Source organism: Nannobrachium achirus (assembly GCF_963921795.1).
Source record: "Nannobrachium achirus genome assembly, chromosome: 3".
Classification (NCBI taxonomy): Eukaryota; Metazoa; Chordata; class Actinopteri; order Myctophiformes; family Myctophidae; genus Nannobrachium; species Nannobrachium achirus.
Window position 1 is genome coordinate 26,733,159 of NC_137812.1, and position 23,484 is coordinate 26,756,642.

The window sequence follows — 23,484 nt, forward strand, 5'->3', positions numbered from 1 at the left end:
GCTTACTGTAGCTCTTCCATCAAACCGGCACAATGGATGAATATGACGAGATGTTCGAGATCGAGGACCAGTTCGATCAGCTGTACGCAGATGAACTGGAAATGATGGCAGAGATGGACAGTGAGTTAACTTACACTTACACATCAACTGAACTGATCCTGCTGCTGACATTCTGATTTCTGATCATCCAGATACTCCATCTTCCATCAATTTCGTGGAGAGATCTCAGATTTGTAGCGCTCTGTAGCCTATGTGTGGCAAACAAACTACCAACTACCAAATACTTCATTGCGCTTTGGGTCAGCTCTTAAAGAGCGTAACATTGCATCATATGAAGAAGGTTCTTGCAGAAATTGTGTATTTAGTCAAATATCTCCCACTTTACCACGATTGACACGCTCACTGGTGATCATCCATATTCTATGTAGGCGACGGGGTGACATAATATTCACAACAGCGGCACTGCATGTAACTTCCTCAATGAGCACATATGAGAGGTCACAGGTCACACAGATTGTCCATAACGGTTGGGTACGGGGTGATTAATCACACCTGTCAGTTTGTGTGCCAATTATTACTAGTACTAAGGGTAGCCTACTAGGGCCATTTTTAATAATTATTTTTGTCACTCAAATAATTGCAATCACAATATTTACAGTGTGTATATATATATATATATATATATATATATATATATATATATATATATATATATATATATATATGTGTGTGTGTGTGTGTGTGTGTGTGTGTGTGTGTGTGTGTGTGTGTGTGTGTGTGTGTGTGTGTGTGTGTGTGTGTGTTGAATAAAAATACATATCTTTTGAGCTTTTAGGCTTTGAAGTTGCACAGGACAGATGTGACAAATAGGCTATTTACACAAAGAAATGGCTGGCTGACTGACTGACTATACATTATGAAAACATTAAATAGCAGATCTACAAGCTCACTGGATCTGCTATTTCCACTACTTTTTGAAAATGTATGAAAGAAATATGAAAACTTTTCCACATGAAAACGATCATTATGCTAAAATAATTGCGATTACATGATTATGTAATTGTAACAGGCCTCTAGTGTGTACAGTACAGTAGAGCGTTACAAATGACAGAATGCTGCCGATTATCCTTCCATAACAATGCAGTGTTCTGCTTCTGACTAGTATGGCACATACAGTACAACCGTGGTTCTCAAACTTTGAGAACTTTGCATAACAAATCTTTGGCGAACCTTTCCCCAGAATAGGGATGCTGGGGTTCAAGTGGTTAAACGTCAAGTATAAAGTTATTTTCAGTCAGTTCTGATGGAAATGGATATTTCTTCAATATGTAATGTAAGACTAAAAAAGAAATAACAGTGGGTATCAGGGGTGGCGTGGATATTTACAGGGGTGCCCTGCGTCAAAAAAAGTTTGAAAACCCCTGATTCATAGGATATTTATTATCCAGGTGAAAAACTGTTAAATGACATCACACATTTTGTATCTGCCGTAGACGCCGTCATCAGCCCTGATGCCAAGAAGAAGTCAGGCTTTCGGAAGAAGGATTCCACAACAACAACAACAACAACAACACCAGGGGGCCAGGGACAGGAAGACGATATTCAGGACATAGAACACTTGCTGGGTGACAGTGACAGTACGTTCACCCTAGGCTGGGAGTACTTGCTTGCAGTATATCATCATATCATTGTTGTCGGGCAGAAACCTTGTATCTCCAGATTCATAAATGAATGCCCCATTTGATACTTTGTCTTATGACAGTGTTGTGCAAAAGTAGCGGAAATAGTCGTTCTGCAAGCACACCCACACGTGATGTTATGTGTTGTGAGCTTGTGAGCGATTTTACAAAATGTGGAACAATTTTGAAACATTTCTGAACATGCCCAAAATAGGCACTTCAGGTAGAAAGTCTGACTGTGGGTTTTATAATAATTTAAGCAGTGGATGGGATCCATTGGAACATTGGTTATTTTTTTCCATTTCCTGCAAAGTACATTTCTTTGGAAATAGAAGGTTTCCATGATATGCTGTGTCTCATACAGGTTGGGCAGATCAATTGCACACTTTTCTAATTTGACCTCTGTAGTGCGTGTGTAATAATGGGCGCGCTCGAAAATTCCCACACCGAGCACACTCATGTATTAGTTTGTATTGGCCAGTGCGCTCAGTGCTGTATTTTCGAACGCGCCCAATGTGTATGTGTGTGTGTAATGTATATATATACTGTCTGTCTGGCTCCTGCAGCCCCGAAGGCTAAGCGCCAGAAGCAGGAAGCGGGTGTAGCCAAGCGGCTTTTTGTGCCGTCACAGACCGATGCCATCCCAGTCCCGTCGCAGACTGATGACATCAGCCCCCCGTCGTCCCCGGAGCAGTATGACACCTCTCGTGCATCCAGGTAATAGTTCGGTCAATATTGCTTAAACCAGTGGTTCTCAAAGTGGATTCTGGGTTCCTTTAGGGGGTTCAAAATGGAACCTTACAAGAAAGACCCTTGCACGTCTGTAACTCAGACAGTATACAAATGAAACCAAATGGACCCGTCTGGTCCATTTGTATACTGTCAGAGTTAAGGGGAGAGACGTTGACATTTAAAACTTTGAGAACCACTGGCTTAAACATCATGACATTGTGCACTTCATGATGGACAATGAAAATTTGTTTTGTAAATGAAATCTTTCTCGGGGGGGGATTATTTTCAGCTTGACCTTTCGAATTAATCTATTTCCGCTGAATGTTAGCATCAGAATAGGGACCCTAGGGTTAAAGTGCTTAACAAAAGTGAGGTACTCGCTACTCTGGATGTAAAGAAAGTGAGGGGTGAGGTAACACTAAGGGATGGGCTGATCTCATTATGTTTGATATTCACCAGTACAGTGGTTCCCAAACTGGGGGTCGGGACTCCCAGGGAGGTCTCCAAATTATTTTGGGGCGTCCCCAGCTTAATGTGCAACATTCTTTTTTCACTCAACAGTATAAACGAACGAACACACAGTATAAGTGTATGCAGGGTAAGACCTTTTTAATACCAGTAAGACTCCCTAATCGTGAGATAAGCGACCGACAGGTCGCATACACAAACTTTAGAAGGCAATCGTAGCCAATCAGGAGGGAATATGGGAAATGGGACAGATCCATGTTGATGACATGACTTCAGAGATACTGTGTTCTGCTTTGCGTGATTTTAGGCCAAAATCTGTAGGAGCAGTGTCCAAAAATGTGTTTTGCTAAAATCAGCCTGATGGTGGCGCTAAAAGAGGGCCATGTGAGAAAAAAGGAGTAGTGGATTTGTTTCCCTCTTATAGTGTGAACAATAACAGAATTATGAATTATACAATCACACACTTCTGTCAAATAACATAATTATGAATTATACAATCAATTGCAGGTCTGCTCCACCGCTTCTGGACATAAGTGGCTTCGCCACAATCCCAGAGTCTCCCAGGCGACCTGCTGTGGCACCAGCGTCTCAAAGTGTGTTACGGCGCCCCCCTCTGGAGGGAGACTACGTCACCGTGACAGACTCCTCAGGGAACCGCATCTACCTTCGACAAAAGGAAGACACGGCGGGACAGGTTAGGACAGGAGTCTTCAGCGTTTTCAGGCCAAGGACCCCTTAGTTGAAGGAGAGATGAAGCAGGGACCCCCATGACCTTATCATAGATTCCACATAGTTTAATTGTTCGACAGCTCGATCATCAGTATATTTTGGATTCATGTTAATGTGGGTTTTCAGATATTTAACCACTTGAACCCTCAATACTTAATAAACTTGTACTTTCACTGTACTTAGTCTGCTCTTTCCCCCCCCCAGAAAAGAGCAGACTTTAACGAGGTGTTGTGAGCTTGTAGATCTGCTATTTTTGGCTAAAGTTCTCAGAATATGGACACTAGGGTTCAAGTGGTTAATATAAAAAAGGTAGATAAAAAAAAAAAGTTCTATCACTCAAAGATTTGGAGGACCCCCTGTTGTAACTCTGAGGACGCCCCTAGGGTTCCCCCGTTTAAGACCCCTGGGTTAGGACATTATTGATGATGGATCCCACAGAACCTACTGTAAATTAATACTTATAATGTAACCTTTTCAATTATATTTTTCACAATAACCATTCCACATGAATGTGTTTTTGACAGCTTCTCTATACACTGTTCAACATTCTGTCTATTTGTCTGCCTCCGACAGTCGCGCTAAAATGACGGAAATGTATTTATTAATATATACATAACCTTAAATAACCTTAATAAATTCAGTTTCTGACAAGTTGCCAGAAACAACAAGTAGTAGGCGTTCCAATTTTTTTTTTGCGCACTACTGCCATTCGGAATGGAGGCACTGTCCCACCCGCTATGGGGACGGGCCTCCATTCCGAAACACCACCATTCCGAAACACCACCATTCCGAAACACCACCATTCCGAAACCCCACCATTCCGAAATTTAAATTATTTTAACTTTCACCCACCTCCAACCACTTTACCTCACCCACGTTCACCCCCCCACCCACCTCCAACCACTTTCCCCCTCCTCCACTCACTTCCTCCCACCTCCACCCACTTTCACTCACCTCCACCCACCCACCCACCTCCACCAACTTTAACCCAGCCACCTCTACCCAATTTCACACACCTCCACCCACTTTTACCCCAGCCCCCACCCACCTCTACCCACTTTAACCCAACTCCACCCACTTTCTCCCACATCCACCCACTTTGGCCCCCCCACCTCCACCCACTTTCACCCGACTCCAAGGGGCAGGAAAGTGGGTGGAGTTGGGTAAAAGTGGGTGGGCCTGGGTGAAAGTGGGTGGAGGTTGGGGGAAATTGAATAGAGCTGGGTGAAAGTAGGTGGAGGTTGATGGAGGTGGGTGAAATTGAGCGGAGGTAGGTGGGGGTGGCTGAAACTGGTTGGATGTGGGTGAAAATGTGTGGAGGTGGGTGGGGATGGGTGAAAATGGTTGGAGGTGGGGAAAATGGGTGGATGTGAAAGTAGGTGGAGGTGTGTGGAGGTGGGTGAAAGCGGGTGGAGATGGGTGGGGTGGGTGGAGGGATCTGGATGGAGGTAGGTGAAAGTTAGTGGAGGTGGATGGGCCTGGGTGAAACTTGGTGGATGTGGGTACAGGTGGGGGTGGAGGTTGGTGGGGTGGATGGAGGTGGGTGGGTGGGGTAGGTGAAAGTGGGTATAGGTGGGTGGAGTTGGGTGAAATTGGGTGGAGGTTGAGAGTGGGTGGGGGTGGGTGGAGGTGGGTGAAAGTGGGTGGAGGTTGGTGGGGGTGGATGGAGGTGGGTGAAAATGAAACTGCATATTCGGAATGGTGGTGTTTCTGATTTTCGGAATGGTGGGGTCTTATAGAACAATGGGAAACCCCACCATTCCGAATAATGGAAGTCAATCTTCGGAATGGTGGGGTTTCGGAATGGAGGTGTGTACCCCTCCGCTATTGGCTCCGAGATGAGGTTCCGCTGCGCTAGCTAAATCCCAGATGATTACCTTTTTCAAACATCTTATCCAAAAAGCCGAGACGAAAACAGGCTTATCAAAATAGTCGGAAAGCAGAATGTATGCAACGGTTTGAAACAAGCACTTAATTAGTCAGCCTGTGTCATGTTTCCCCTTTCAAAACCCGACCGCGGGTCGCAGTATTGCTAGCCATGTGCCTGCAATGGGGAGTGAGGCTCCAAACAGGGCTACATATAGTAGACAAATTCTCTAAAGACTTAGAAAAGAGATGCCAGCACTCACTTTAGAATGAAATCTTTCTTTTTTTATTATTACAAGATGCCCCAGCAAATTCTCTAAAGACAAATAGAGCTATGGAGCTGGAGAGGTGTTGCCAAAAAGACTACACAGTGTGACTGAAACTATGATTTGTTGTCTCTATACACACCCATATATAGTTGTGTGTTCTTAACTGTAACTCACACGATTTGGCAGGTAGTGGAATCCAGACTAGTGCCGGACTCCCAGGGTTCACTGGGATTGCTGGCGATACCCATTGATGTTCTGAGAGTGGCAGTGGCAGAGAGGGTGAGTGACCTGTTTTGCTCATTGTACCATCACCATTTGTATTGTTTGTCGTTGCTTATGTGTGACATAAAGGGTTGTTGTCAATGTCTGTTGGATTGCACCGATATCATATATCTGAGACTATTGCTGATTTAGTGACATTTCTCCTGAGTGATTGACATTTTTCTTTGAGACACCAGGATCTGTGCTCATCGATCCTCATTCAAATCCCATTGAGATATAGAGTGATATAATGTTTGATATTTTAAGTGTTCACAGTTCTAAGCCTTGCTTATATATTGTCAATTGCTTCTGTATTCTGTCTTTCTTTGTTTGTTTTATACAGCGACATGCACAGTTGGTTGAGGAATCTCAACGTCTTACAGACCTACTGGCAAGGTACTGTACACCAACTCCACAGCACGCACGCACGCACACACACATTAATGAATGGTAATACATTCATTGTGTTCTCACAATGGCCTGTCCCCGACTAAGGATTTCTATAGTCGAATCTGATTGGCCGACTATTGACAATAGTCTTAGGCAACTATAGAAAAAGATGCATGTTTTGACTGAGAGATTCGAATCAGTCTGATCAGTGCTGTCTGATTGGGCTGTGGGGGTGTTTATTGTCTGATTTAACATACTTGTTTGGTTTCTCCCAATAAATCATGATATATCCTTTTTCTTTTTTTCCGAATCGAATTATGCAAAAAATTATAATCGGTAGTCGACTAAGATGCCCTCAATCTATTCGTCGACTATTCGACTAGTCGAGGTCAGGCCTACGTATCTCACACTTGATTGAATTGAATTGTTCATTACATTTTTGTGTGTGTGTGTGTGTGTGTGTGTGTGTGTGTGTGTGTGTGTGTGTGTGTGTGTGTGTGTGTGTGTGTGTGTGTGTGTGTGTGTGTGTGTGTGTGTGTGTGTGTGTGTGTGTGTGTGTGTGTGTGTGTGTGTGTGTGTGTCAGTGGTGTGGATCAGGAGCTAGGCGAGCAGGAGAACACGGATCCCGAGGAGGAGAACGGTGTGGAGGAGGGAGGTGTCTCTCGCCTCCTGTGGGTGGACAAATATTCTCCCCAACATTACACAGAGCTGCTCAGTGACGATGTGAGTGTGTGTGTGTACCGCGTGTGTGTTCCTGTTGGATTCAAGTTCTCAGTCGTGATGACTGATTTCACTCATTTGGATTCCTTGCAAGCTCGCAGCGCAGCACAGAGTGCGCTCTATTTTATACTTTATCTATTTTAAAAAATCGTGACAATTTGGGAAAGTATTTGAATGTATATATTTCTAAGGCGAACTTTTGTAACACAAATCTTTGCATCCGGGCGTCCCTGGAACAACATTTTGAGATGGGGGTCCGCTGCCAAATACATTTTGAGGATATTTCATAAAAGCAAATGTTAAAGCCTCAATCTGTGAGTTCTTCGCCAGGTTGGCAGTATGTAGAACAGCAGGAACAAGGTTACTGAAACATCATCATTTTACATATTTTTCCCAAATCGCACTTTGGGACACATTCTTTGTGTGATTTTATTTTTGCATTAATCCATGCTTCCTGTCTGTGCACAAATATTTCAAAGTTGTGTGTGTGTGTGTGTGTGTGTGTGTGTGTGTGTGTGTGTGTGTGTGTGTGTGTGTGTGTGTGTGTGTGTGTGTGTGTGTGTGTGTGTGTGTGTGTGTGTGTGTGTGTGTGTGTGTGTGTGTGTGTGTGTGTGTGTGTGTGTGTGTGAGTGAGTGAGTGAGAGTGCGGCAGACTAACTCCCTAGCTTCTGCCGTAGTCTGAAGACTGCCTCACCTCTTCAGACTCCACCTTGGCCCCTAGCATTTACCGTAACAGATGTCTGCCCTCGATGACCAGGCTTATGCAAGGGCTACATTTTTATTTAGCATTTAATATATAGACAGATGCCAGGCCATTATCGACATGGCATCCTATTGTACATCGAAGCTATAGTGTGTACAGTATAGCTTCCTTTTACAGATTATTGATGTTTTGATTTTATTGAATAGTTATTTGGTTTACCTACGTTTCTTTAGTTCACTACTTCTATGCATTTGATGTATTACCCTTTGACATATTACCTTGTGCTGTCCTTGCTTGTTGTAAATCGCTCTGGATTAAGAGCATCAGCTAAAAGCCTACATTTTTAATTTTGCATTTTGCAGTTTACCAACCGCTGTCTGCTGAAGTGGCTGAAGCTGTGGGACACGGTGGTGTTTGGAAGGGAGAGGAAGACACGCCCTCCTCCCGTCGAGAGACAGCCTGTGGCCCAGAACAAATTCGGTTCAAAATTCAACAATGAAGCCAGTCTGCCAATCAAGATCTTCAAGACCAAGAGTCAGCTGACTGAGGAGCTGCTGGATGCTGAGCTGGACCAGTATAAGCGCCCCAAATTTAAGGTACGCAGTATGCAGAGACACACAGGTGTACATGTTTTTTTGGGCCATTGAAACGAAAACTAGAAAACTACAACTGTACTCTGTCGAGGTGCCAACTTGCACCTAATGCTCAAGCAGGCCACACATGGACTATTTGTGCGCAAGCAGAACACGCCACGAGGCGTGCGCTGCTGGCCTCATGTTCTCCCGTTACTTAAGACATTACCAAGAGCGCACTTACAGTATATACCAAACTCTGCTGACATCATCACCAGGGATGCTGGTCCCTCATTGGCTGTAGGGGGACAGAATCCCAGACGTTTCAGGGCTACGGTCTTCAAAATTCCCAGCCGATTACAGTACTTGCTCGCTCTGCTTGCGCAAGTAACTAGAGACGGATGGTAATGTGTTCTACAGAGGACTCAAGCTGTGGCTGAAATCCAATCAACTGTGCTGAATATGAATAGTTTGTTTCCGACTGGTTATTTGAATGATTATGTCTGCTTTAGTTTTCTTTTGTTTCCCAAGCAAATATATTGCGTCAGTTATTCTCATTATTTATCTAGTAAGTCTGCTTTATTTTATAGTTACCATTACAATTTAGGGCATTATATCGATTGGCTGAGAGGACCATTTTTAATAAAAGAGATCTCTCCCTTTGTCTCTCCATAGGTGGCGCTGTTGTCAGGTCCTCCAGGCTTGGGCAAGACCACTCTGGCCCATATCATCGCAAAGCATGCTGGGTACAATGTAGTGGAGATCAATGCCAGGTCAGTCAAGTAATATTCAAATGCAACCATATTTGTACAGTTGTGTTTGCGCGCACTACACTTTCAAGGGTTCCAAATGGACTCTCAACAGGTCTGTAACTGAGTGTACAAATGGAACCAAATGAACCCGAAATTAATGTAACGTATGTGTCACAGTATACCACATCCACACTGACCCCTCCTGTGTTGTTGTCACAGTGATGACCGCAGTGCTGAGGTGTTCCAGAAGCGCATCGACACGGCGACCCAGATGAAGTCTGTCCTGGGAACCGACCAGAGGCCCAACTGCCTCATCATCGATGAGATCGACGGAGCGCCAGCGGTACGTCCCGCCAACTTAACAAACAACACTTCTCTCTTCAGCAACATAACGTAACTGGAATTAGGGATGGGACGACAATCAATGTTATTTTTTTATCGCGATAAAAAGAAAAAGCACACAATAATCGTATCGCAGAGATTTTAATTTATTGTGAAATTGTCTGTCATACATTAGGATGAATTAGCTTTTGTTGAGCTGCAAATCCAGTACCACTAAACCACTGACCTGTAAAGAGTGTATTTGTCAAGGAAGGTAAAATGTGATAATGATGACAGCCCTAAATGCATCTCTAATCCATGGTCATGTTGTGTCAGGCTGCCATCAACATCCTGCTGGCCACGCTGAGCAAGAAGGATGGACAGAGCGGCGGTGGCGAGGCGGGCTCGGAGACCACAAAAAAGAAGAAGAAGAAGGAGTCTGCCCTCCTTCGTCCAATCATCTGCATCTGTAACGACCTGTAAGAGAACTTCTCCAACAAACTGTGTTTCAAAAAGCATAATCTGTGTTTGTTCTTAATTGCTGTGTGTCTTGGGTACTGAAATGCATTCTATTCAACGTATAGGGAAGCCTAATTGTCTTTTTTTTTCTTTTTTTTTGTCCTGACTCCTCTCTGATTGGTTGTCCTGTCCTGTCAGTTATGTTCCAGCCCTCAGGCCTCTGAGGCAGCAAGCTTTCCTACTGACGTTCCCCCAGACCCAGCCCTCCCGCCTGGCACAGAGACTGTCAGAGGTCACTATGTACAAACACACACACACACACACACACACACACACACACACACACACACACACACACACACACACACACACACACACACACACACACACACACACACACACACACACACACACACACACACACATCAGCAATCCTGGTTGTATTTGTTGCTTATCTTGTATTAACCCAGACTGGGAACGCATCTGTGTCACTCTAGATTTGTCCCACTTTAACCATTATTTTATGCTTTAACTACTAGTAATGGATGGAAAAGAGAAGAACGCCCGCACACTGTTTATATGCTCCAAAAAACTTACTTTTATTATAGGCAACTGCAACGTTTCGACTTTACGTCTTCATCAGGCAAAAGTACGAACCTTTGCCTGATAAAGACGTAAAGTCGAAACGTTGCAGTTGCCTATAATAAAAGTAAGTTTTTTGGAGCATATAAACAGTGTGCAGGCGTTCTTCTCCATCCATTATCTGATACTTTGATGTCCAGCACCTGGCCTGAATATAGGCTTGAGATGTGCACACAATCTTGTCTATTAACTACTAGTAAGACACCTCAGGTGTCTCTTACTAGTAGGTGTCTTACCTCAGGGAGACGTTGCGCCATGTCTTGGCCATCCGGCCAGTGATGAATATCGGACCAGTTACTCATATATGGAGATATGCTGTAAGAGCCCAAACATGCTCACTCAGTTATTTGTTATGTGAAAATCCTATGACATCTGACATAATACATACAATCCCTTTTATGCCCATACATGGAGATCCCTGTCTGAAGAACCAGACACATTTAGTCATTAGTCATGGTCTGCGTATTTGGCTTGTCTTTGCAGATCTCACGTTGGCAGGGGATGAAAACGGACACGGGCACTCTGATGGCCCTGTGTGAGAAGACGGACAATGACATCAGGTCCTGTATCAACACTCTACAGGTGAGGACAGTCGAGAGGTCACAGGTGTGACTCTTGTCAGTTGACTCCACACAAAAGACTTCTATCAGAGGGGATGGACTTGTTGCAGCTGAGAGCTGTATGTGTTTTGTATTTATCACATTGTGTGTGTTTGTGTGTGCAGTTCCTCCATGGTCGAGGTAAGAGGCAGGTTGATGCCAAGATGGTGCAGAATATGTCTGTAGGGCAGAAAGACCAGAACAAAGGCCTATTCAACCTGTGGCAGGAAATCTTCCAGCTCCCGCGTGTAAAACGGTATGTTCCTGTTAAAAAATATTGTTTTTCAACATTTAACTTCGAAATGTAATGTTTGTGAAAAATACAAAAAAAAAAAAAAATACAATGTAAAATTAAAAACACCTCAATTATTATATTTCTTCTAGAAATAGCTAATCTTTCACTCAATAGGGGAAATGCCTGTCGCAAGTTGATGATGTCATAAATGTCATGTGTAATCTATCCCTATGGAATTCATGGCATGCATGTGCAAATAAAAACAAACATAATACTTCCTATGGTTAATATGAGCATCAAATCAATATTTCAAATGTGTTCTTTGCAATATATATATATATATATATATATATATATAAATTTTAGATGATTTATTGTCATTTCAAATCAAAACTTTTATTTGCTAGTTGGTCACTGGCCTACTAGGGAACGATGCACGTTGGGTATGCATGCCCCACTTTGTTTGCCCGTTTGTCAGAGTACCCAGTGTGGTACCGATTGCCATAGTTCGTAGAGGCTAGAGCTAGACTATGAGGTCAGTACTATGATGACACACAAGGGTATTTTCCAAATAAGTGCTTTGTCCAAACATGGTGTTTCAGGAAGCGCATAGGGGAGGGGTTTGAAGATGGACTGGGGGAAGGGGGCGGAGCTCAGAGGTTCCAGCACATTCTGCTGCTGGCCTCCTCCAGCGGAGAGTACGAGAAGGTTACACAGGTAACACACACACACACACACACACACACATGCACACGCACACACACACACACACACACACACACACACACACACACACACACACACACACACACACACACATTTGCACAGTCTGTATTTGACTTTTTAAAGGGCAACAGATAAGGGGCAACTTCAGACATTTACATACGACATATCGAGACATCCACACTGCCCAACAGCAATGATATACAGGTCCCCAAAACTTTGAATGTTCTGTAATAGTTCATTTTCAGTGGACCAACACCAGCAATACAATGCAATGCTGGTTCTCTGACATTTTTATTTGCCTGAGAGTGTACACTCTCAGAGTTACAGACCTGTTATGGTCATTCAGGGCTAGCTTTTGATGTGTTTCTGGTAATATTACTTATTATCCTCTCATTGTGTATGTCCATGGCAAAACTCGTAATATTTACTCAAATGTCCACCCCATGGCGATGACCCCTGCCTGTGACCTGTCCCCCAGGGTCTGTTTGACAACTATCTGTCCATGCGTCTGAGGGACCCCAACATGCACAACGTGTGCGACGCGCTGGACTGGATGTCCTTCTCGGACCAGCTCAACTATGTGATCATGCACGGCCAGAACTTCTCCCTGATGCGATACCTCCCCTTCCTGTCCATCACCTTCCACTTCCTGTTCGCTCACATGCACGTCCCCCGCATCGCCTACCCCCACAGCCAACAAGAGGTACCGTATGACGCACGCTGGGGCGACCATCTCACAATCTCAAGAGAAAACTTTGCTACGCAGTTATTTTAGTCGATTTTGTGGTAACTTGATTACCACAAATAATAGCATAGGTAATACAAAAAGCTAATTTAGAAAATAACCACATTTCTGACCAAAAAGGTGTAAGCTGAAGCCATAGCTTATTTTGCCTACCCTTTTACAAAACAAAGAAAATATGAAAATAAGCCAAGGACAAGACATTTTGCTGTACTGTACATTATAATAAGTACGTTAATCATACTCACAGGTTGTACAAATGAAATGAAATTGTCCATTTGCTTACAGTCGTTCACAGACAACAGCAAGGATTTTACTGTGCCGGGGCCGTTATTGGGCACGGATGTTGACATCGCCGCAACATTTCTGAGACTGACCTATTTTATCTGCACTTTGACATCCGCAGGCTTCAACGCGTCTTCAAGCTAACAAGAACGCACTCAACACCATGCTGGCTGACATCCCACCAGGCATCAGGAGCAGGATCAGCCAGCTCTGCTTGACCAGCGATATCCTCACGCTGCTCCTCGAAATCATCTGCCCCAAACTACGACCCGTATGTAGAGAGACTGATAGTTGTGTGTCTGCGTGCATGCATGTGTTTATCCTGTTTATCCTTCAGGCATAATAGATATAGATATATATCGTCGCTGTCGGGCAGAAACCTTGTATCTCCATGTTTCAAATGTTTCAAATGTTTTTTCGTTAAGTTAAGCCCCGCGCAAAACTAGTGAAAATAGCCGATCTACAAGCACAGTGCGAGGCGTTGTGTGCTTGTAGATCAGCTATTTTCACTACCGTAGTTTAAATCATTTTTTAAATGACCAATACAAAACAAACTGTTTTGGACATACATGGTTTCCACTCGACAACAACGCTATATTTAGGGAGAGAGAGAGAATCCTCAAGTTTCCTATCTCTAATGACTTGTTTTGTTTGGCCCAAAACTGATCAGTGAGATCCAAGATTTTAATTGCCATCTTAATCCTCCTATTTGGTCTCATGAGTGGTTCCCACGAAGGTCATTGCACATCATGTAATAATCTCTAAAAACAGAATGGGAAGGGCTAACTGTTGGCAAGGCACCAAACTCCATGATGGCCTCAGTGGGAGAGTGCAGTAGGGTGGGCACTGGGCAGGCTGCCTGTGGCGTGCCACTCTCATTTGTAGGCTTAGAAGCAAAAGACGTGTTAAGCTGTGAACATCTAAGGTCACCGGGCTGCTGAAAGAGGACATCTCCTGAGTAGATCCCCTTTTAAATTAGCCTCGGCCTGCATCACCTGGGTGAAATATCGGCATGTTGAGTATGACCTTGCTGGTTTAAGTCTAAAGCAGTGGTTCTCAAACTTGGGGTCGGGACCCAGAGTGGGGTCCTCAAATTATTGTGTGGGGTCCCCATATGATTAGCTTAATGTATTATTATTTTTTTCTCACTCAACGGTAAACTCAACGGTAAACAAACCAACACACAGTATAAGTGTATATAGGGTATCTGCACTTTTATAAAGTGACAATTTAAGGACTTTCAAACATTAAGTAAGCAAGAGGCGAACATTGTTAAAATAGCCGATCTACATGCTACGGCTACTCTAGTCGCTACGGCTAGTCACATTAAATCTAATACCTACAATTCCAAGTGCTTGTCAGGGGGACACCCAATTACTGAATGTCTAGTCTCCAGACTTTCTTCAGAATATGTGTGACACTGATTTACTATGACACTATGGCTGTACAAATTCCATTTGTACACTCTCAGAGTTACAGACCTGTTATGGTCATAACGGGCTAGCTCTTTATGTATTTCTGGTAATATTATTGTCCGCTCATTTTCTATGTCCGTGACAAAAATGGAATTTTGACACACACTACGAGGCCTTGTGAGCTTGTAGATCGGCTATTGTAGATCTGCTATTTTTGGAAAAGAGCTTTGGTGTAGAGGGGAAAAAGAGCAGTCTAAGTACAGAGTGAGAGATCAAGTTTATTAAGTATTGGCGGTTCAAGTGGTTAAATATCTGAAAACACAAATTGACATGAATCCAAAATACACTGATGATGGTGCTGTCAAACAATGAAACTACCGGTATATGGAATCTATGAAAAGGCTATGAAAACATTGTGTTTTCCTTGCTTACTGTAAAGCCTCTATCAGAGTCCAGGGTGAAGAGCTATTCACTTCACCGCGGTGTCGTTTTCTAGCTATCACCTAAAAATACATAAGAAAGCCTAGGTGATAGCTAGGAAACTACAACGCGGTGAAGTGAATAGCTCTTCACCCTGGACTCTGATAGAGGCTTGAGTCTCTCTGGATTAAGAGCGCCTGATAAATGCCAACATTGTACTGGTCTCCCTGCAGGTGAACCCTCAGCTCTTCAGCAGCAGAGAGAAGCAGCAGATGTGTGAGTTGATCGACACCATGCTGGCCTACAACCTCTCATACAGACAGGAGCGCACGCCTGAGGGACAATACACATACGTACTAGAGCCGTGAGTACACGTACGCACACACACACACACACACACACACACACACACACACACACACACACACACACACACACACACACACACATATATATATAATGAGCACAGATGTTTGTTTCTTGGGGGCTGAAGGTCATTGCCACTGTCTACATTGTGGCATTCTATGCAAGCTTAGAATTTAATCTCCTTAACACCTGATTGTGTGTGTGTGTGTGTGTGTGTGTGTGTGTGTGTGTGTGTGTGTGTGTGTGTGTGTGTGTGTGTGTGTGTGTGTGTGTGTGTGTGTGTGTGTGTGTGTGTGTGTGTGTGTGTGTGTGTGTGTGTGTGTGTGTGTGTGTGTGTGTGTGTGTGTATTGTATCATTGGTGTATAGATATCAGTGTTGGGGGGGAATAATGCTTTAGTAACCAAGTAGCCAAAAGCCAAGTCCTTATAGGGATGGTGGAGATGCAAGGATAGATAATTAAGGCGCAAAAGTAACAAATGAGGACACGTGCAAGTGAATCAGAACCTAAGTGATGATTTGAAGAAGGAAAAAAAGACGAAACCAAAAGGAACCAGCGGGATCAAGTTAAGTTTCCGCGTTTAAACTCGGGACCGCAGTTTAACCCACCAGGGGACCTGAGGAGGCCTTTGTATTTCCCCCCCCTCCGTCGATCACTGAGGGCAAACGGAAGAGAGCGTCGTGTGGAATGGAGGAGCTGGTCTAGCGGAGCCATGCCGGTCCGCGGTGGGGAGGCGAACCAGGGCCAGGGCGGAGGAGGAGGAGGAGGAGGAGGCTCCTTCCTGGTGGCTCGCTGCGACCAGGTGATGGTCACCAACGACTGGTGCCTGCCTCTGCTGGGAGCGCTGCTGCTGCTGTTTCTGATCTACACCTTCCTCTACCTGCCCTCTCTGGCAGCGCACCATAACACCACGGCAGCCGCTGCATCCACCGCACCGCCGGGCACGGACGGGTATTGACTCACGCTGGGATCCGGAGGAACCGGAATCCAACATCGAGGAATCATATCACATTTGGAAACGTTTCCGGAACGGGTGTTTCTTATATTATGACACTGTCGATTCTAGTATGTGGACTTCACGTCTGCTATACAATTACAATACCGGTGGTTCTCGAACGTTTTCATTTCAAGGACGACTCTGCGGATCTATTTGGCTCCATTCGTACACGCTCAGAGTTACAGACCTGTGAGGGTCCATTTGGAACCCAGTATGGGAACCATTAAGGAATGGGACCGTTAGACGGAATCGTTAAAATCCTAAAGGATCCCAAACCTATAGTGACTCACCCGCCAAAAGACGTAACAGAGCTTAAACGTTTGACACTGTTACTGTACAGGAGACAATTGTTGTTGCCACACCTGGTGGACACACCCACTCGCTGCCGGATTACATTGATTGGACTAGCCTTTTGTTGGGATGCTCGTTTTGATTTGTCAGGCAAGCACTGTCCTGCAGTCAAAATGTGTCTTGGAGACACAATGTACTTGATTAGATCCTTTAGATATGAGTCCTGTTTTTTTGTTTTTCTTTCTTTTTGGCCTGGCAGAACAGTTGCTTATGATTTCTTGTGGAATGAGTCCCTCATTCTGTAAAAGACCTATAAAAGCATGAAGAAGTAAGACTATATCTTATAGTATGTATAACTGTTTACCCTGATGTCCCTGAGAGGATGTAGTGATTATGGATAAAATAAAATACAAATACACAATATCTGAGTTAAAGGAACATTTCACTTGGTTGTCTATGGCTACATTCTGACAACATCAACAACAACAATACTGGCAATGTCTAAAGATGTCACAAAATAAATGAATGATGTTTTTTGGTGTTGTGGAAGTAGGAATGATGTTTTTCACACATTAGAGGGTGTGTGTGTGTTAGAGAGATGGAGCTCAGCTCTAAGAGGATTATGGTATTAAAGATTGACAGTCCGGATTTTATGTAGATGGGGGGGGGGGGGGGGATCTGTGCTGGCTAAACATTCAGTTATTTTCATCAGGTTCATCATCCTATAGGTGCTTATAGGTCTTATTTACTTAAGCCTTTTGTGTGCAGGCGTGTGGAGGAGGTGGTTCACTTTCAAGGTCTTCCGCCGCGCCGACAGCTGACGTACCAGGCCAAACAAACGATCAGCAGAGAGATGGAGCAGGAGAAGATGAGGAGAGCCGAGCAGCTGAGTATCCTGCGAAACCCTGTAGCGGTACGACGCTCTCTCTACTCTCTCTCTCTCTCTCTCTCTCTTTTAACCCAGTAAGACCTGGAACCACTTTAATCATTATTTTATACTTTAACTATTCGGCACCGAGTGCAGCGCTGCAAGCTTGTAGATCTGCTATTTTTTTTTTTTTTATAATTCAAATGTTTTTTATTTTTTCTTCTTAATACAAAAAGTGGTAATGGGTGGTACAGTGCAGCACAACAACAGGTACAAATATATATACAGTCAGTCCAAGATAATACAAAAATAAAAATACAAAGGAAATAAACGTAGGAACCTCTTCACATCTTCAAATAAGTGTCATATATGTTAGAAAACTATCCCATATCTCTTTCATCTTTCCCATACCATTCACTCTTCCCAGCATGTACTCATACGATGTGATTTTGATCATCTCCTCGTTCCACTCTTTAAAAACAGGAGTTCTTGGGGTTTTCCAGTTCCGCAGCAGGATTCTGGCTGCTGTGACCAGTCCAACCTTTACTATTACAAAAGCTTTTTTATTTAACCCAGGGACCACTGTCCTGTCTCCTAAAAGACAGAGCAGTGGTAGTGGGGGTATGGTAAATCCCAACCATTTTGACAGGTAATCAAGAATTGTACACCAGAAAGGATACACCATGCGACATTCCCAAATCATATGGACATACGTGCCAACGTCTTCTTTACACTTCCAACATGTATTACTCTCTGCAATTCCCATTTTCTGTAATCTAGTTGGTGTGTAGTAATATCTATGAATTATTTTATATTGAATAAATTTTCCCCTTGCTTCTCTGATCCCTTGTCCTGCATTTGCTATAAGTCCTTTCCAATGTTCATCTTCAATATCCACACCCAGATCCCTTTGCCATATCAGTTTGAGACTGTCACATGTATCACCCAACTGTTGTTTTGACATTTTATAAAATACGGAGGCGGTATGAGCTTCGTGTGGTAGTTTTAAATAATCAAGCAATGGGTTTTCACCAGCATCAAAAGTACTGCCCAGACAATGTCTCATTTGGAAATATTTCCAAAATGTACCATCATTCCCAAGTTTATATTTCGCTCTCAGATCTGAGCAAGTTATAAAGTTCCCATTGTCAAATAGGTCACTGATATTATTAATCCCGGATGTCTGCCATTTTTTCCAAAATACCTTTGTCTTCCCAATACATATTTTAGGGTTATTCCAGAGTGAAGAGTATGGTTGTTTATACTGTGACATCTTGTGTGCTTTATGAATCTTAGCCCATACATTCTTTGAATGTGACATTATAGGGTTCGGATTGGGTTCATTGCTCGCTGCCTGTGACAGAACATCAATTGGACGAAATGGTGAAGCCAGGCTTCTCTCTATGATTACCCAGTCCAAGTCAGAGTCCAACCCACTAAAGTGTTTAGACAATTTAGCCATTTCGAAGGAGATATTGTATGTCCTCATGTCTGGTAGGGCAAGGCCCCCTCTATCTCTAGGCATCCACATTTTACTCAGTTTGATTTAGATCTGCTATTTTTGAAAACTCTTGGAATTTCTTTTGCACATCTTTGAATATATCTTTTTCAAAGCAAACATCCCTGATACATCATATTTTGAAATGGGAGTACATAATATAATTCTAGGGTTCCTTGACATGATAAGGTTTGAGAACCACAAAGAAACATTTTTCAAAAACCTTGTTTCAAAATATTCAAAGACTTGCAAAATCTTCATGATGTTTTCAAAAAGCAGATCTACAAGCTCGCGTGTGAGCTTGTATATCTGCTATTTGTTTATAGTTAAAGCATAAAATAATGGTTTAAGTTATAATGCATATTAATGCGTTCCATGTCTTGGGTCAACCTTGACAATATACATGTTCCTTATGGGGACCAGAACTATGTCACAAGTGTGATGGTTTACCATCTTGTGGAGACACACCGATGGCTTTTAAAAGGTGACTTCACCCATGTTCAACCTATCTTCATGTAATCCTCACTAATGCTCATGACAATATGGTACCTCTTTTGTGGACTTGTACTTGGACTCAGAGAAGAGTGACAGTTCAGAAACGCACCATTGACATCATCGATGGGAAAGCTGATGGAAACTGCAAGCTTTCTATTGACGATGATGTCACTGGTCAGCGAGTTTCTGGACTGTCCACAGACCTCCTCTGATACAGTACATGGACAGAGTAGAAGGAAACGGTACCATATCCTCATCGTGAGGACCAATTCACCCTTTGTCAAGTCCTGCCCGTTGTCCCGCCCCTCTTCACACCCATTGGTTGCTGTGTCTTGGTGGGACACTCAGTGGGACACTCCATCCACTACCATTTTAATTCAGTTGCTATTCAGTTGTTATTATGTGTGTTCAATTCTAATTTCAAACTTGGTTTCAGTAAAATGGAGCTGCTCAGTGGCATTATAGGGACTCAGCATGTTTAAAAAATTGTATTTCTCCAAAAATTATGTTTTAGCAAATTCAGCATAAAAAAGGTGGAACCAAAAAGCCATCTCTCTTATAATATTACACAAGACCACTCAAAAACAATTAGAGAAATGTCAACCTACTGAAGTCAGAGTTGTTTGAAGTCCCGAGTGATTTTTCTTTTCTTTTTTTGAGAAAGGGCTGCAGATCTGCTATTTATTTTTTTATTCGTGAAAATTCTTGAAAGTGTGGGAGCTGCTGATTTAGAGGGCATTCGTAGAATCGGCCTCGGGACTAAATGTGTTAAGTTTCATGGCTCTCGCCCCCCTATTACCAGCCGTGTGTTATAATGTGGACTGTGCTCTTGCTTTGTGTTTAATGTGTGTATCTTATCTTATACAGCACAAGGAAGAGGCCAAACGCACTGCTCCCGTATCGACCAGGAACCATCAGCAGAGGCTGGAGAACATTGTCAAACAGACCAAAGTGGAACCCAGAGTGAGACACACACACACACACACACACACACACACACACACACACACACACACACACACACACACACACACACACACACACACACACACACACACACAGTCACACACAGTCTCACACACACACACACACACACACACACACACACACACACACACAGTCACACACACACACACACAAACACACACACATACACACACACACACACATACACACCTTGCATAAAGCACAGACCAGAATTCACTCATTGTTTATATGAGTGTTTTAAATGTTCTTGTAATATTCAACAATGTATTAACTCCGTAATCATTCAAAGAAAAAAAAAACTTGCTGCTGTTCAAACAAAACTCTTTCCACTGCTATATTATGTGCTGGATCTTACCACTAGATGGAGCCACAGTGACATTGGTGGTAGATGTAATTGTGTGTGTGTGTGTGTGTGTGTGTGTGTGTGTGTGTGTGTGTGTGTGTGTGTGTGTGTGTGTGTGTGTGTGTGTGTGTGTGTGTGTGTGTGTGTGTGTGTGTGTGTGTGTGTGTGTGTGTGTGTGTGTGTGTGTGTGTTCACAACAAGAGCTGTTAGAGAGTGTAACAACCTAGATAGGCTATATCTTCTGCCTATTCCAGTACTGGCTGGATGTTTGGAAGAATGAGATGGAAAGAGACTCTAGAGGGGACAAATGAGGCCAATGAGAACGTTTATTTCCCTAGTGATGAATCTGGGAAATTAGGCTAATGAGACATAAGTATAACGCTGTGTGTGTGTGTGTGAGAGAGAGAGAGAGAGAGAGAGAGAGAGAATGAGTGCATTAGTTCAGTGGTTCTCAACCTTTTCAGTCTGCGACTCCCAAAATAATCATATTTTAACTGGGAAGCACTAAGAGTTGAGGCATTGCATTTTGTATAACACGATTTTATTATGATAATAGCAGATCTACATGCTCGTTGCGAGGCGTTGTGAGCATGTAGATCAGCTATTTTAAAAATGTCTTGTTTGTTGTTTTACTGTTGAGTGAGGAAAACAATGTTGCACATTATCCCATTCGGGCCGGGAACACATTTTGCTGTTTGGGAGGGGCTTACAGTACATGTACAGTATGTAGCAACATATTTGTTTTGTAGGCTAATTTCTGATTTAGCCCTATTCTATAGGTTAGGCCTAAATGGGTTAAGCTAATCATCTGGGGACCCCCCAAAATAATTTTAGGACCCCCCCCACAGGTTGAGAACCACTGCATTAGTTTGTCGTATTTGACCTCATTAAGGAAGGATTGAGGTGAATGTTGTTCTCAACCTGTCATTTATGTGTGTGCTTGTGTTCTAGCCGGAGGTGGATTTCTTTGGCAGAGCTCTTGCTCCCAAACCCCAGAAGACCCAGGCGACCTCAGAGACAGGTAACAATAGAGGCCCCCCGAGGCCCCTCTGCTAAGTGGTGTCAAGACGTCATCACTAGGGATGGGACGATATGAACATTTCATATCACGATTATTGTGACCAAAGAAATTGCAATTTACGATATTATCGCGATAATCAAAATATCCCTAACATCCATTATCCTGGAGTTAAACATTTGCCAAAAAATATCCGATCTACAAGCTCACAACGTGTCGCGAGCTTGTAGATTGGATATTTTTCTGTAGAGAGTGGAAAAAAAGATGGTATCAAGTACATATATTTTAAGTACGTTTTACCAATAGATGGTTTAAATGGTAGCGGATATGCAGCTCGGCAAATAAAAGGTGAATTGATCCCAGTGCATGACGGAGGACGATTTCACGATAAATTAAATCTACACAATACGATTATTGTAAGTGTTTTTTATCACGATAAACGATAATATCGCTTATTGTCCCATCCCTAGTCATCACTCCCTTCAACAGTCATCGAGAAGCGCACACTTGCCAACGAGCAAGCACTGGCCAACAAACTACTAAGATCACATTCCTATTTGTCTAGTTCCGATTCAGATTGGTCTGATTGTGTCAGATTTGTTCCAGTTGCAAAGCATATAAAACATTTTTAATGTAATCGCGATGGCTCGGAGTACCAGATTTGAATTCTAAACCCCTGCAAACTACAAGATGCATAGTTTGTCCATGGTGACCTCACTGACCTGCCATAAATTGCACCGGCACAGACATCAATATCAGTCATCATGGACAAAACAGGGTTAAACCTTACTTATTCTTGCCGTGGGAACATGCAAAATAATATGCCAGCACAAATCTAATTTGCTCTTGTGTGTCCGTCTGGTTATGCCAGCGATGCAGAATCTCAGGTTGCATAGAATCAATTAATATGTTTTGATACAGCAACATTTTATTCTTTCAAGTGTTTTCTGAGACTATGATGCTCTCTATTCTAAATGTACTACTATAAATAATTGCTCAGGGGATAGAACTGGGTGGAAACTATTTGGATATAAAAATAAATAACATCAGCACAGAACCATTACTAAGACTTTAGTAGTGGTCCTGTGTGGGAGAGTCCCAGGATTTGTTTTCAAAGCAGTGTGCAACTGTGCATATGTTTTTGTTGCTGCTGGTTTCCTTCGGCATCCAAGCCCAGTCATTGAATTCAGGCAGGACATCTATGATCGTCTGTTTCCGAGGTCGCCACCAGGATTTGACCCGGGGCGAGTGTCCTAGTATTCACCTAACTGTGTCTCTGTCTGCAGGTGAGAAGAACATGGAGATGGCCATGGGAACGGCTGTAGGGAACAGTGACGTGTGGTTCCGCTTCAACGAGGGTGTATCCAACGCCGTCAGGCGAAACGTCTACATCAGAGAACTCCTCTGACCCTCTCCAACACTTCTCTCTGAGTCTCTCACAAACACACACGCGACAAATTCTGCAACCTGGTTATCACGTTACACAATGTTCTGCTCCTTGAGAATTTGTTGTTGTCCTTTGTGTATTAATAATGACAATACATTGTTTTCCCCCAGTGGTTTTGTTAAATTCAAAACAGTCTTTATTTTTGATTGACAGTGTAAACAGCCAATAAAAACAGCTTGCTTGATAACAA

The 23,484-nt window shown here is 43.1% G+C and overlaps 1 protein-coding gene across 1 annotated transcript; it reads left to right on the forward strand.

The window, feature by feature from the left end:
- Positions 1-23,319, forward strand: chtf18 (CTF18, chromosome transmission fidelity factor 18 homolog). Its single transcript, XM_080721434.1, has 22 exons — positions 1-120; positions 1,494-1,637; positions 2,246-2,396; positions 3,387-3,573; positions 5,930-6,022; positions 6,348-6,400; positions 6,979-7,117; positions 8,180-8,413; positions 9,065-9,162; positions 9,361-9,484; positions 9,799-9,941; positions 10,120-10,213; positions 11,047-11,145; positions 11,288-11,418; positions 12,000-12,114; positions 12,602-12,826; positions 13,272-13,421; positions 15,219-15,349; positions 17,407-17,551; positions 20,367-20,462; positions 21,781-21,850; positions 23,134-23,319. The coding sequence occupies exons 1-22, from the start codon at positions 33-35 to the stop codon at positions 23,253-23,255; spliced, it is 2,832 nt and encodes a 943-aa protein (XP_080577560.1). The 5' UTR covers positions 1-32; the 3' UTR covers positions 23,256-23,319.
- Positions 23,320-23,484: the final 165 nt, after the last annotated feature.

Excerpts from the sequence above, each read along its gene's own strand:
- chtf18 (XM_080721434.1), top strand. The coding sequence starts at position 33 with ATGGATGAATATGACGAGATGTTCGAGATCGAGGACCAGTTCGATCAG. Across the intron at positions 3,574-5,929 it reads AGGAAGACACGGCGGGACAG|GTAGTGGAATCCAGACTAGT; the intron begins GTTAGGACAGGA and ends ACGATTTGGCAG. Across the intron at positions 9,485-9,798 it reads AGATCGACGGAGCGCCAGCG|GCTGCCATCAACATCCTGCT; the intron begins GTACGTCCCGCC and ends ATGTTGTGTCAG.